This window comes from Nilaparvata lugens, chromosome 10, assembly GCF_014356525.2.
Source record: "Nilaparvata lugens isolate BPH chromosome 10, ASM1435652v1, whole genome shotgun sequence".
NCBI lineage: Eukaryota > Metazoa > Arthropoda > Insecta > Hemiptera > Delphacidae > Nilaparvata > Nilaparvata lugens.
The window spans coordinates 2,206,344-2,221,245 of record NC_052513.1 but is presented as its reverse complement, the minus strand read 5'-3'; the positions used below and the strand labels follow the sequence as shown (position 1 = coordinate 2,221,245).

The 14,902-nt window shown below is 34.0% G+C and overlaps 1 protein-coding gene across 1 annotated transcript in view; it reads left to right on the top strand.

Moving 5' to 3' along the window:
* Positions 1–14,902, top strand: part of LOC111052032 (BMP-binding endothelial regulator protein) — a gene marked incomplete in the record, with an annotated part of 177,178 nt that overhangs the window by 134,007 nt on the left and 28,269 nt on the right. The window contains 1 exon segment of the mRNA XM_039436094.1: positions 6,310–6,395. Within this exon segment, the coding sequence (XP_039292028.1) occupies positions 6,310–6,395 (86 nt within the window).

The window sequence follows — 14,902 nt, the reverse complement described above, 5'->3', positions numbered from 1 at the left end:
CACGAAAAGTGTAACAGCTGAGGACCATAGAATCTCAAGGAATTTGCAATAAAGAATGTATAGTAACATTTTCTTACATCGACCTTAGTTTTCAAGATAACTATTTTCCGATATTTTTTTAAAAACGTCAATAACTGGGAAACTATCAGTCAAAATCTTATTCCAAGGATATGGTTAGAAAGAGAAAGAAATTTCCAATAAGATTCATTCAAATTCTTCCTTTATTTGACGTTTTTGAACTTTTTATAAGCGCTTTAAGGTGAAAATGTTTATTTGTCGTGTTCAAAGGTAAATTTGAAACAGTTGAACGCTCATAAACAGTTCAACGACGTCAAACAAAGGAAAAAATTGTATGACTCTTATTGCAGACTTCTTACTCTTTCTAACTATATCATTAGAATTGGATTTTGACTGATAGTTTTTCAGTTATTGACGTTTTTAAAGAATATCGAAAAATCTGTATATCTCGATAACTAAGGTCGATGTAAGAAGCGGTTATACATCATCCTAAAATCTTTATTTTTGAATTAGGAAAATACTATATAAAATTAATTTGAATTATTCTTATGGGGGTGGAATATATTAGAATTGATTTATATCAACGTTTTCTAAAATTTTACTGAACATTTTTGTTGCAAATTTCATGTTGAACCTATGGTCTTCGACTATTCGTGGGACACTCTGTATATGCGTATTTATCCACTTAACAAAATGCAAATATTTTAGGTGGAGGCAAGGCAGTAAGAGCCCTTTGTTTCACGTATAATACTACCTCTAACACCCAATCCAATACCGTACGGAATACGGACCTGAAAAGCAGAAAATAGTCCCAAAATTGCAAAGATTTTGATCTTGCTTCGGTTGTTGAAATTTGGCCCCATGTGCAATAGATTAGAGATGTACTGGCCACGAGAAAGCACTTGTACGTAAATAAGTAGAAACAAAAATTACCGAACGTAAACAAATGAAGATACTAAACAGATATCACGCTCTATCACCTTTCCTAATTTACTGCACTCTTTCCACTCTATTTGATTTATTTCCCACTTCCATCCTACTCCTAGTCTAGTATTCTCTTTTTCCCTTCATTACTCCGTTTTTTTTCAACTTTTTTCCTACTCCTAGCTTATAGCATAGGATAAAACAATATTAAAATCACTTCACTTGTATAGGCTACTTTATTAAAATTGATAAAAACAATATAAAATATGTAGAACCCTTTTTATTCAAAACATTTTAAAACTTTAAAACATTTCAACGACTAGTTTCGGCTTACATTGGCCATTTTCAATTTAAAATGCCAACAATTTCATTTCAACTTGAAAATGGCCAAAGTAAGCCGAAACTAGTCGTTGAACTGGTTTAAAGTTTTAAGATGTTTTGAATAAAAAGGGCACTACATGTTTTATATTGTTTTTATTAATAGAACAATCTTATAAGCATTAGTTATCTCTGTCTATAGTTATATTATAGTATTCTCCTTTTCCCTCCATCTACTCTTAGCAAGCAATTGATTGATATTGATGTATTTCTGTATTTCCACAGTTCTCTAAATTACACGTTTCACTTATTAGAAGTGTTTCAATAATTTTTGCTGTAAGGAAATCAGCGTAAACAACAATTTTCGTTTGTGAATTTCGAGAGTTTCAAGAACGTTTGGTACAATTATTCCAGAATCCCTGTTTAAAAGATGCAACCTTTTTTGCTGAGAGTGATGTTCACATGAGCTTTAGGCTCTAGTAATGAGGCAGATGATGATGAGATGATGATGATGATGATGAATGAACCTAAAGTTTAAGGTGGGCTCTAAACCACCGGGAAGCGATTCTACAACTTATGAATCATATTCAGAGGAGTTGACCATTGATATTTTCACTTGTACAAACAATTATCAAAGTTGAAGACAATTTCCTCCATTCCTCCTAACAATTGGACATGAAAATGGTCAAAATTGGAAATCTTAAAACTAATTTTATAGCATTCGAAAAAACCAGATGCTCGAATACCTTCAGCTCAGGCACAAGATTTCTATCAGTGATAATCTACACTACAATCAAATTTTTCATTGACTATTGCATTTTTTCCTCACCTTTAGTTTTCCATTTTAACATTTTAATTTTTGTTATGTATAAACACATCCATGAATATGACATTTCCATCATTTAACAAACTTGAGCTGGATTCCCACACAACAGTGATAGTGAACAGTGAAAATATAATTTCAATGCATTCTAATTAGACTATATCCACACAGCCCGGCCGAATGTGTATGAATAGTCCCATTAAAACGTATGGGAACAATATTTTCACTGTTCACTGTCACTGTTGGGTGAGAATCCAGTAATTCAAATAAACTTATTATTCCCACTTGATTTCTTATACTCCTTCTAATTTCGTCTGAATAATAACATCTCCTTCTCTCCATTTTTCTCAGTCTTTTTTGTTCCAGTAACTAATCTTCTCCTCCAATTACTATTCTCCCTCTTACCTATTTTTTTATTCTTTTCTTCAGATTCATTTCAAATTTTTGTCATCTTTCCTATCCCTCACATTGGTCCATCCTCTTCCCCTTTCACTCCCATATAAAAGAAAACAAACAGGAACAATTGGCCTGTTGAATGAAGAACAAGAATATCATCACAATGAAAATCATTCTGATTGAAAACTACTTCATTCTAGAAATTTCAATATGGAGATTCCGATCTGAATAAAAATATCATCGCAATAGAGACCATTTTGATTCAAATACTACGTCTTTCTAGAATGTTCAACATGGAGATTCCGATCTAAATGAATGAATTGTAAAGCAAACAAAGCCAAGTGCTCCGATCGTGATAAAGACGCTCAATTAAGCCGGTTTTAATTACCTCCAGTGTCAAAGGCGGAGATTTAAGATCAAGGATTCAAGATTTAACATTTAAGATAAACGACCTTGATCTTGCATGCTGGGAAGGGACAGATCAGCGACAGAGTGAATGGAGGGAGACTGGATGGGTGATCAATTTTTTCCAATCAATCAATCAATTTCATTATAAGCCTATAATCGGAAGGAATGGCGCCTCAGGATTGGTAAAGCCGACCCCGCATAAAGGGAAGTGGCGAGGATAAAGAAGAAGAAGAATCAATCAATTTCATTCAAATCAACACAATAAAATATACATGAAAGAAATCAAAACACAAAAAAATCGAATTCCAATAGATCAAATTTGATATTCATTGAATACATCTTACATTGCCAGGTCTGGACCTATGGCAAACACTTATAAAATTTGAAAAAATAAAACTTCTAAATTAATTTAATACAATACATAGTCAAATAGTAGAAAGGAAAGGGATAGGGAATGGAATGAAAGACAAGAGTCAGGAGATGGGAAAGAGGAAGGGGAGGTTCATTAGATTAGTGGAGAAGGACAAAAAGAGGTAGAAGAATAGAATGAAGGAAAAGGAGAAAGAAGAAGTATAGAAGAGGACGTGAACAACGTTACAAAGGATGGGAAGATGTGGAAAAGACATGCAACAGAGAAAGAATGATTAAAAGAAGACTGGAGGTAGAGGTTGAGACTGGAGGTTGTGAATGATGAAACAAACAAAAATAGATGGAGGAGAGGAGGAAAAGTACAATTAAGTGTAGGAGGAAATCAGAAAGAATAAGAAATAGTAAACAAGATTGGGAGATAAGAATAGCTGAAAATAAGATTGAGTATGATCAAAAACAGAAGAAAATGAGAGTAAGGATGAACGAAAAAGAAAGAGATTGATAGATTTAAGTGGAACGAGTAAGGCTGCAATGATGATAATAATATAGTGAGAAAGAAAACGGAGAAAAGGTCAGAGGTAGACGATTGAGATGATAAAAAAGAGATACTAATAGAGATGAAACATACAAGAATGAGAAGAAAGGAAAGAAGATGAATGAGCTAAGAAATGGAGAGAGAAAAAAGGAGAAAAATGTGAAGTAGGAGATAATTGATATACTAAAGGAGAAGAATGATAAAATGTTGGTAGTGGAAGAAAATTAAGACGATAAGAAGAAACAAGATGAAGAGAAACATCAAGAAAAGAAAAATAGATCAGAGAAAGAGAAAGAAAACGAATAACATGAAAGAGATTTATGTTGAATTAAATTTCAATATAGCAGTCAAACAATGTTTGCTAAAGCCAATTAAGGACTTTAAATGACACGAGCGTTTCTCGGAATTCTGCACTCTTATTGCATCTAAAAACAATGCATCCTTTAAAACATCGTCTTCCAACATTTTATCATTCAATGCATCGAATCTAAATCTAGATTTACATTCGATCACTTGGTAGAATTGTTTGAGGTTCATGAATCTATAATCTGGAATAATTTCATGGTGGATTTTCAACGAAAATATTGCATGAATTAAGAGTAAAAAAGATGACTGAAAGTTGTCAGGACATCTACATTGGAAATGAACCAAAGAGGCAAGAATAATAGATAGCTATTAAAAATATTTGATCCTTTTATCGGTTGTTTATTTTCGGTTGATAAATTGTTGTTCATCGATACATAGCACAATAATTCTCAATACACAGTAGGTCAAAACCTGAATTATTCAGTATTTAAGTACTCAGCATAGAGCATGAAGAATATTGAATTCACTGTAGACGGAGGTATGGGCTGTATGATTGGTAGTTGGCTGACCTATCTGAGAACCTGCCATAGGCCGAGACAAGTCTACACCCACCACAATGGGCGTTGTCTTGTCTCGGCCAATGACAGCTGATCTTGATAGGACAACCATCTACCAATCATATGACTCCATTTAGAGCTGCTTTATTTTCAAGATTCTCACATTTTCAATTAATAAATGGTTGTGACAACTCAATCTTGTCCAATATTTACCACACTGAGGCCCGGTTGCACAACAGCCGGTTAAATTTTAACCATGATTAATTTCACGAGAACCAATTTGAGAAGGCGTTTTTGAAAAGACGGCTTCTCTGATTGGTTCTCGTGGAATTAATCACGGTTAAAATTTAACCGGCTGTTGTGCAACCGGCACTAAGGCTGGGTTGCATAGAATCCTATTAAATGTTAACTCCAGATGTCACAACAAAAAAATAAGAGAAGCCTTCTTTTCAAAAAAAACCTTCCGTTATTGATTCTCGTGTCAATCAATCATGATTGAAAGTTAACAGGCTTTTGAGCAACTGAGCATATAACTCACTACTTCGAGAAAATACAAACTAACAATAATTCGAATGCATAATTTTGTACCACAACAGAGAACTATATCATTCTATCAGAAGAACAATAATAATTGAGATGACGTGATTCTTTGAATATATAATCGTTTCTAATATCTATTAATTTCATAGAAATTGGCCATTTTTTGTGTATTGGAATATGGGCTTAAGTACACTCAACAATAAATTTCCCATTTTTCGACCGAATTTGACTTATGGATGCATGATTTTGAACCGCCTTAACGAGCCGAGAATGAATTGTAGTACGATGAAATCTGAGCATTGTGTCATAAGTTATAAGTGTTTGAAATTTTGATCCTTGAGGTGTCCTTAAGCGCGCCTCTCCACTAGGAAATACTGAAATGAAGTGCATCTAACGGGTGATTCTCATAGAACATAATCTTATGAACTCATGTCATTGTGCGAAATATCAATGTGGAGACTATGTAGTTGGTGATGATGGTTGAAGCTGAAAATTAGGTGTTTTTCACAATAAAAGGACCATTGTTGTCAGATGTAACTGGAAATCTATATTGAGATAGAGCGCTCTATCTGATCTCAGATTGTAGAGCACAAAAATACGCTCAGAGGGATTTTGAATCATACATCTAAATGGTAACAATCGGAAGATATTGTTGATCAAAAACTAAAATTCATCAAAATTGATTTTTTCTTCAAATTTCACTCATTTTTGAAAAATTATAACTCAGTACTCATTGGAGATAAAGAGTTCCGAATGATCTCATTTTATTCAGAATTTCATAATCTAAAAAAAGAAGAGAGCAAATTTTTCTGTCCGATTACGAGATTTGGCAGAAATAGCTGAAAACTGGAAAATGAGCCGAAAATACGAGGTTTTTGGGCCACAAAAATTGTTTGTATCTAGCACAAGGAAATTTTGCATGAAGAAATTGGTTCTGGACTTCTCTTATGTATCCAAATAATATATTAAAAAATCAGAGCTACAATATAAATTGCAAGCACACCCCCTTTTTTATGTATATATTGACTGGACTTAGAACTTAATTTATGAAAATTTCAAGTAGATATTTCATTACTTTGCAATATCAAAATTTAATTATTTTTTCCATGTTGCAGGAAGCAGAGAGCCATGCAGCAACGAAGGAGAAATCGTAAATGTGGATACAATTAAAGATGTCAGATGTTTTACTTGCATGTGTAAGGTAAGATATTGAAATTGATTACAATATACATTCATTGATTACAATGTCATGAATGAAGTAATAAGAGATTGCCATTCATTGTGAAAATATTAATACTTTGTGAAAAAACTTGAGGACTGAAAATTTTGTGAATTGAAGAACTATAAGACCACAAGACTATTCCGGACTATGTGTTACCTAAATATTTGGGAGAGGAATGCAGTTAATTGACAAAAATACAATTCATTATACATTCATTTATACAATAAGTACATTATCAAAATGATAGGGAGAGGGAAAAAGCTAACCTTGTGCTATTCCTCTCCCTATCATTTTGATAATGTACTTATTGTATAAATGAATGAATAATGAATTGTATTTATATCAATTAAATAAGTTAGACACTTGAAATAATTTATGTTGGAATAATGTAATTAACATTATAATAGTACTTATAAGTTATTTAGCACGTTCGTTGTATTTAATGGGGAAAATGTGACTTGCCACACGGGGAAACCCGTGATGAACTTGCGACTAAGATAACCTTATGACTTGAATATTGAGAAACAAAAAAGAAAAACACTTCTTTGCTGATACACGCTATCTGTCAAAATTCATGTCTAGTCTCATAATTAGAAATTTATAGACAGTATCAACATTAGTTTAAAATAGATCAAAAGTAAAAGACTTTATAAAAAACACAAGTATTGTTCAAAACGAGCACTGTCAACAATTTTTTGAATAGATCGAAAATGAAACTAGAGATATGAGGAGAATTTGGTTAGGCTATGGTAAAACTTGTAGACAGTGTATAATTATGTACAAAATTACATTCTATACTCACTGGTTGTAGATAAGAATCTATTGATCAAATGAATAGATATTCATCAAAAAAACCACAAAACAGAATTATTTGAAAGGTATTTACAATCACGCAAAAAACAACCCAAGATAAGACCACACTTTCCACTTATGAAACAAGCCTTAAAGATCAGTAATATTTTATAATTGAGAAATATAATCACAATAATCTGATGAAGAATAATAATGCATCACTACCAACAAAAATATTTGAACAACACACTCTCAACACTCTTTCCCAAATTATTCCAACAACGACATGTCCTGAATTCCAGATTATGAAAATCATCGAAGGATTGAAGCCTATGCTATCAAAAGTTTCATGATAGCAAACAAGGTACTACATAACACTTCATTAATATTTTGAAGCTTTCTATTTATTCTATCAAAACTTAGCAACAATCACTCACTAATAATTTTGACTTCCACTTATGTTATTTGAAATCAGACCATTTTCAACCAATCTCGATTCAATTTAGAAATAAATTACTAAAATAAAATAACTAATCTCAACCACGTTCAAAAATTTCAGAAAAACATGCTGTGAATTCTAAATTTTAAAAGTTGTCTACCATCACCCATTATCATTATCAATTTTGGAGCGTACCTACATTGGAAATACTTTATTTTAATTCCATTAGGAACCAACTAAAATCAGTTACCACTAATTTTCAAACCCACTTGTAATCTTATGAAAAACAACTTGAATCCCAAACTTATAATTTTATTTGGAAACAAACCAATCTTTCAACCTCGGCGTACTCTTCGAAAACATGCCGTGAATTTTAAATTCTACACGACTCCAAAACGACTTATCATCCCATAATTAGCTTCACAATGCTACTGTGGCTAAGAATCTTCCTTCATTATAGACGAAGAGAGAACATTCATTAGACGAGGACACAACTCGAAATTACATCTCTTTGTGGCTGTGCTGAGCATTCCTGTTTGCTTCAATTAAAACTGGTACGTGATGCAGCATAATAAAAGGAAGCTCGGGTGTCATAATGAGACAGTGTGGTCACAATAACAGTCTTTATTATCATTTCAAATCATTATTTTTGTTGGGGGCATAAAAAATTGTAATAGGGGTCTCTCACAATGATAGAGGGTCCTTTATCTACTGGATATTGTTCAAAGGAGTTGAGTATCTTGGGCAGTTAGCCCTAAGGGCTGATTCATTCAGAGGCTCAGGTGATGATGGTTTTAGAAGTTTTTCTTTTTTTAAATTGTACCATCAAGCGATGAATATAGCCGCTTCAATAAGGAAAGCAATGTTAATTGAACTATGCGTCATAATAGTATCAAATGATCAGTCATACTTTGTTATTGTACTATGGTTATTCTCAATTTGTGTCCTGGAAGGTTTGAATGGAATGGGAAGACGCAGTTTCTTCTTTTCCTCTTCATTCTTCTTCTTCTTTTCCTCCTCCTCATCCACCACCTTCTCCTTCTCCTCATCCTCCTACACCTCCACTTCCTCTACTCTACACTCTAGTTCTACTTCAATTAACCTGTACAGAATGATCAATCATAGTTTGATATTGTGTTGAAGAATTTTCGAAACTATTTTCTCCAAGGATTGAATAGGATAATAATTTTGATTCCTACTCATAATTTTAATTGAGCTTAGAACCATTTCCAATCAATTTCAAAATGAAACCAATTTCAACCACGGTTCCAGTTAATCATGATGCTGATAATGTAGAGAATTATCAAATAATAAGTGAGTTTGATCAAATGTGTACTTGAGAAAATGAATTATTGGAAAGTGAACTAAGCTATTCTGTTAGTGTTCCAAAACAAAAAATAGGATTGTATTCTTGAATGATTATAATCATGAAATAAACAATAATAGATGGAATTGAATAGAGAATGCATTTATTGAAATGCTAATTAATATCTAGATGAAAATTCGATGAGAACTACTATCCAAAAATTAGTTGCCAGCTCGAGAATATGGCTATGGCTTTGTATAAAATGAGCGCTGCTATCCAGAGATTGTCAGTTTGGTGTGAGGGTAAGCATTCCTGACTAGCAATTGGGAGGTAACGGGTTCGATTCCCGGGCTGGCAACTAATTTTTGGATAGTAGTTCTCATCGAATCTCCATCTAGCTGTTAACCATGTTGTCAATGTCCGCAGTAGCAGAAGTCTTCGGGGTGATTTGCAGCATTTATTTAGGATTTTCGTTAACTAATAGTTAAATAAACAATAGCTGATGTAGCTTTCCATGACGAAACACTTTATAATAAAACTACAACAAAGCAATAGTTTTGATATGGAATAGAGTGAACTCAGATAGAGCTAAATGGGATATCTTCTTATGCTATCTTTCCCCTATGACAATATCTTGTCTTTTTATAGACATTTTTTATATCGAGTGAATACAGTTCATACTGGAACCAAATCTGAAAAAAGCCAAAAGAAAGAAGGAGGCAAAATCCAAGCATAAATATCCTTTGACATCAGTTTTCTATCGGAAACAACTCGTGCCTCCAATTGAACGGCACCCTACAAAGGGATGGGGTGAATTCGCCGGCTCACAAATCTCCAGAAACAGCCCGCTAGACATGCAAAATACGCCTACAGTCGTCTTTATGCATCATAAACGCCACTCGACACAAATCTTCAAATCCGACCACCCCTTACTAACTGAAATCCTTCGGCGAGATTCAAATCAAACTGTCAGAATTCCTAGTTTATAACAACAAAGCTTTCCATTGTGCTAATGCTGACAGATAAAGTGAATCCGACACAAATCTTCAAATCCGACGACCCCTTGCAAACTGGTGAGATTCAAATCAAACAGTCAGTATTCCTCATAAGTAACGACAGAGCCTCCCATTGCACTAATGCTGACAGTTTAATTTGAATCTGACCATAGATGGGAGACTGTCAGCATGCCTCATAAGCAACAACAACGCTTCACATTGAACTAATACTGACAGATTGAGATGAATTCGACAACAGATGCGGGAAAACCATTGAGAGTCGGCTACTCGAATGTCTTGGGAAAATGATTAACATATGCCTCGCGCTCTATTCACAGCAAAACTCGTAAACATGCTAAGTAGTTCTCAACCCTATTCTGCTCATCTATTCTATTCTACTGAGGAGAAAAGAAGCGGAGGGGATGAGTAGGAGGAGGAGGAGGAGGAAAGCGAGAGGCGCAAGAAGAAGCGGGAACAATGAGTAGATGCAGGAGTAGAAGAAAAGAAATAGAGAAAAGAAGGAGGAGGTGAAGGAGGTAAAAGAGAACAAGGAGAAGGAAATGGCATGAGGACGCAGAAGAAGATGAAAGAGAAGTAGGAGAAAAAGAGGTAGGAGTAGAAGAAACAAGAAGAAGGAGTAGGAATGGAAGAAGAATGATGAGAAGACGAAGGAGTAGCAGAGACAGCGGGAGTTCATCTTCGGTGGTACACAACGAAGTAGAAGAAGAAAAAGAAGTGGAAAACAAGAAGAAGAGGAAGAATGAGATGGAAGCAACACAAAATTACGTTAAAAGGTGCATTTTCGTTTGTGCGTAAACTTCCGCAGTCAACGACGACAAGCATTGTTGACATTCATATTGTCCAAATTCCAAATGTGATTGAAACAGCTGATCAGATGAATCCTATACAGTACTATTAAACGAGCAACTTCTGTTTATATGTTCAGATGTTTATATGTTTGTATTTCACCGGATCTCGAAAACAGCTCTTAACGATTCTCACGAAATTCAGAACATAGTTGGTTTATAATATAAAGATTCGATTGCGCTAGGTCTCATCCCTGGGAGAACTCACTGAAGGTCTTTAAAAGGGTAATTATTATTCTTCCTTGGAAAAACAGCTGATAATAATTATTTCGTCGTCTGTTGGTGATGGAAGTAAGTGAGCGAGTTCATATGTGTGGGACTGTGTCAAAATTATGACTAAGCTGTTGAACTTTTGTAATCATTCAATCAGGTACTTAGTGCCGGTTGCAAAAAAGCCGGTTTATGTTCAATCCTGATAATTCCAGTAGATCCATCTTTTAGAAATGGTCTTCTCTGATATGGTTCACGTGAAGTTAATCAGGATTAAAATTTAACCGGCTTTTGTGCAACTGGGTCTTTGTGAGGGAAATTTTTGCATTCCTCTGGGAATTAATATCAATCTACTGTGATTAGATAGAACATTTCTGTATGAATTTTATTATAATTTCTTCTTTCGTAATAAATTTTTTATGCTTTTGTACTCCAGAGCGAAGCTTGGTCACCGATATTTTTCATTATTTGTGTTTATTATTCAAGAATCAAAACATTTCTAGTAATATCAACATATTGCCATTTAAAAGTATGAAAAGTATAAACTCAAGCTTCCCATTAAAACATAATTGAACATAATCTTTTAGGTTATTTAGACAAATTGAAATCTACCCAATCTGAGATCCTCACCCTGTCGTGGTCGACGACGGCATTTACGCACAAACGAAAACCCAGCTTTAGAAGAGGTTGAAGACTGAGAAAGAAACATGAGGTATAACTGGACATTCAGGGTTAGTAAGAAGATGCAAAATATAAATAGAGAGAGAACGGAGAAGTGGGGTAGAGAGTTGGAAAAAAAATTGAATTGAGGAAGAATAAGCGAGGAAAATGGGCGAAGAGAGAATGAAATAAACAAGAGAGAGGTTGAAGAATTGATGAATGAGAGAGAGGTTGAAGAATTCATGAATGAAAGAAACTTGAAATTCAGAAGCGTGAATATTAATAATGAGAATAAATGAAAATAATAGAGAAACAATTAGAAGAAAAAAACACATTATAAAGTTGAAATAGCATATCGAGAGATTGAGAGAAAGACTAGAAACATAAAAAAGAAGGTTGAAGTGATGAAATTGGAAGGAAATGAGTAGAAATTTAGATAAACACAAAGAATATTGATAAATATTAGCAAGAGAGGGGAAATAATAATTAAGTAGTTTATGAATGAAGAAAATGAGAATTTCGGTAGACGATGAAAGCAATCAATAATGAGGTGACGAACAAGAAGAATAAGAAGCAGAAGTGTGAAGTATAGTGAGGAATAATAAAAATAACAGGCTAAGGTCCACGACGTTATAATGGAAGTATTTGATTAAAAGATTCGCGTTGCTACCCTTATCTATCATTCAACAAAGCAGATAGCGCTATCCTTTCCTAGCTCCTCAGCGTTGCCAGATCGTTTTCTAACAATGTGGAATTATAAATTTATCAACAAAATATTCGTTCTCAATCATGAAAATTGTGATTTCATAATTGGAAAATACATTTTCTTCTTCTTCCTCTCAGGGCTTAGGCATCTCTGCCTGTTCCGAACCTCATATCTGTCCATCTTTTCCTTGGACGGCCTCGGTCTCTCTTGCCTACTGGCTGGTAGTTGAGCACCAATTTTGTCTTTTGTCTTCCTCCATCTTATTCCCATGTTGGTACCATTTAAACCCATTATGAGATATCTTTTCGTTTATAGAAAAGACGTTAAGTTGTTTTCTTATCTCAGTATTTCTTTAATGATCTTCTCGGTTGCACCCATAGCTTCTTCGGAGAAATGTCATTTCACATACCTGTAGTCTACTTTCATCTGGTCCTGACAGCATCCAGGTTTCACACCCATATAACAGGGATTAGTGCAGCTATAGTTTTGTAAAATTTTAACCTCTGGCTAGTATTATTCTTCCGATTTCTATGTGTGGTACCACATATGTTTTGGAAGCGATGTATTTTGTTGAAAGTATCTCTCCCTTTCCTGTAAGAGTAGTTCTGTGAACAGTAGACCTCACGCAGTATTGTCATCCACAAGTACCTCATGTCACTTCTTTTAAATGTTAACAAACTCAGTTCACGTTTGAATTTGTATTCCATATGATATAATGCATCCAGTTCCGTGATAATCTTTCTATCTGATGAAAATTAATTTTTTCAATCAAAAATATTAAATTTCTCCAGCATTATTTAGTTCATTTTTTTATTTTTAATCACATATTAAATTAGTTTTTTCGAATGTGAGAATATTGATACTAATGGGCACGGATAATAATACCATGACTGCAAAACAAAATATTGAAACCAAAGACCTCAAAGCTACGATTAGACCAAAGTTATTAACAAAATGTTGATAAATCAATCTTTATAGATTCTATTAGATTGAACATAACTTATCATACACATGATAAAGATGTGTGTTTGGCAACTTCCGTTCAATCTAATAGAATCTATAAGAATTAAGTTATTAACATTTTGTTAATAACTTTGGTGTAAACCCAGCTTAAAGATGCATACCTCTTTAAGGTATTTGATTGAATCTATAGACCTTATATACAAATACAGTAATAGACTGGCTTCTGCACACATCTGTGTAATCACTTGTCAGCTGATTTATGATGAATAATTCTATAGTTTGATTTTTACTCTAATATTGGCGTATGAAGGAGGCTCCTTTTCCCTTTTATATTATCCTTGAGATGCAAAATTTCTAAAAACCTTGTATATACGTCGACGCGCAATTTAAAAAGGAACATACATGTCAAATTTCATGAAAATCTATTACCGCATTTCGCCGTAAATGCGCAACATATAAACATTTAAAAATTAAGAGAAATGCCAAACCGTCGACTTGAATTTTAGACCTCACTTCGCTCGGTCAATTATTTAATACTATCTTTCTCCTTACTGGCTCCTTTCCCTTGGAAGCCATAACCTTCGTCTTTTGCTGTGACGCGAATAGAATATGACTGATTATTTCTAACAAGAATGAGCAATTAATATTACATCAGATATACCAGTATCAGCTATCTTCTATAGAAGGCAGAGGCAAGGCAGTGAGTCGGCACTGTTGTTCTCCTATCTTCCTCCACTGCCATTATAACGTGGACCTCACTATACGTTTTTTATCAATTCGCAAGTCTATTCCCCATTTTCATTCACAAATTATTTTTTCTATCCTCGCAAGTTGGAGAAAGAAGGGAGCAGAATAGAATGGGACTGAGAAAGAAAAACGACACGCCTCATGGCATGACTTGTGAAAATGCGGAAATGCATTCATTTGTAAGGAGGGTGAAAAGCCTATATTTTGTAGACAAGCCACCCTTCCAAAATAGTTTTTCATTTCTCGGATTCCAGCCTCTTGCCGTTTTTATTTTTCATCTTCTTCTCCGTCTCCGCCCATTTCCTTCTCACTCTCTCTCTCTCTCTCTCTCTCTCTCTCTCTCTCTCTCTCTCTCTCTCTCTCTCTCTCTCTCTCTCTCTCTCTCTTAATCTTCCATGTCCAGTATATCTCCATCTCAATCTCCTATTAATTATTATCTGTAGCTCCTCTCTCTTCAATCCTTTTACTCTTCTCAAAACTTTCTCTCTTCCTCAAATAAAGCCTACACTGCTTCTTTCAAAATAGCTGGCAGTCATTTTTCTCTGCTATGCCTTCTCTCAGTTTCTCTTTCTAAGCTTTTCAATAATTATCGTCATCTTGCAAATGAAAATTAATGAGAAATTGCATTTATTCAAATGCTAATTGATGAATAATAATTATAGAGAGATATTCTTTCTGCTCATAATAATTATTATTGTCATATTTCTCCTACTATTTTAATTTCACAGAGAAAGCGTTTCTCCATAAGGGGTGGGAGAAGCTTATTTCTTCATAAAAAACCTCAAGTTATTATTGTTATTCA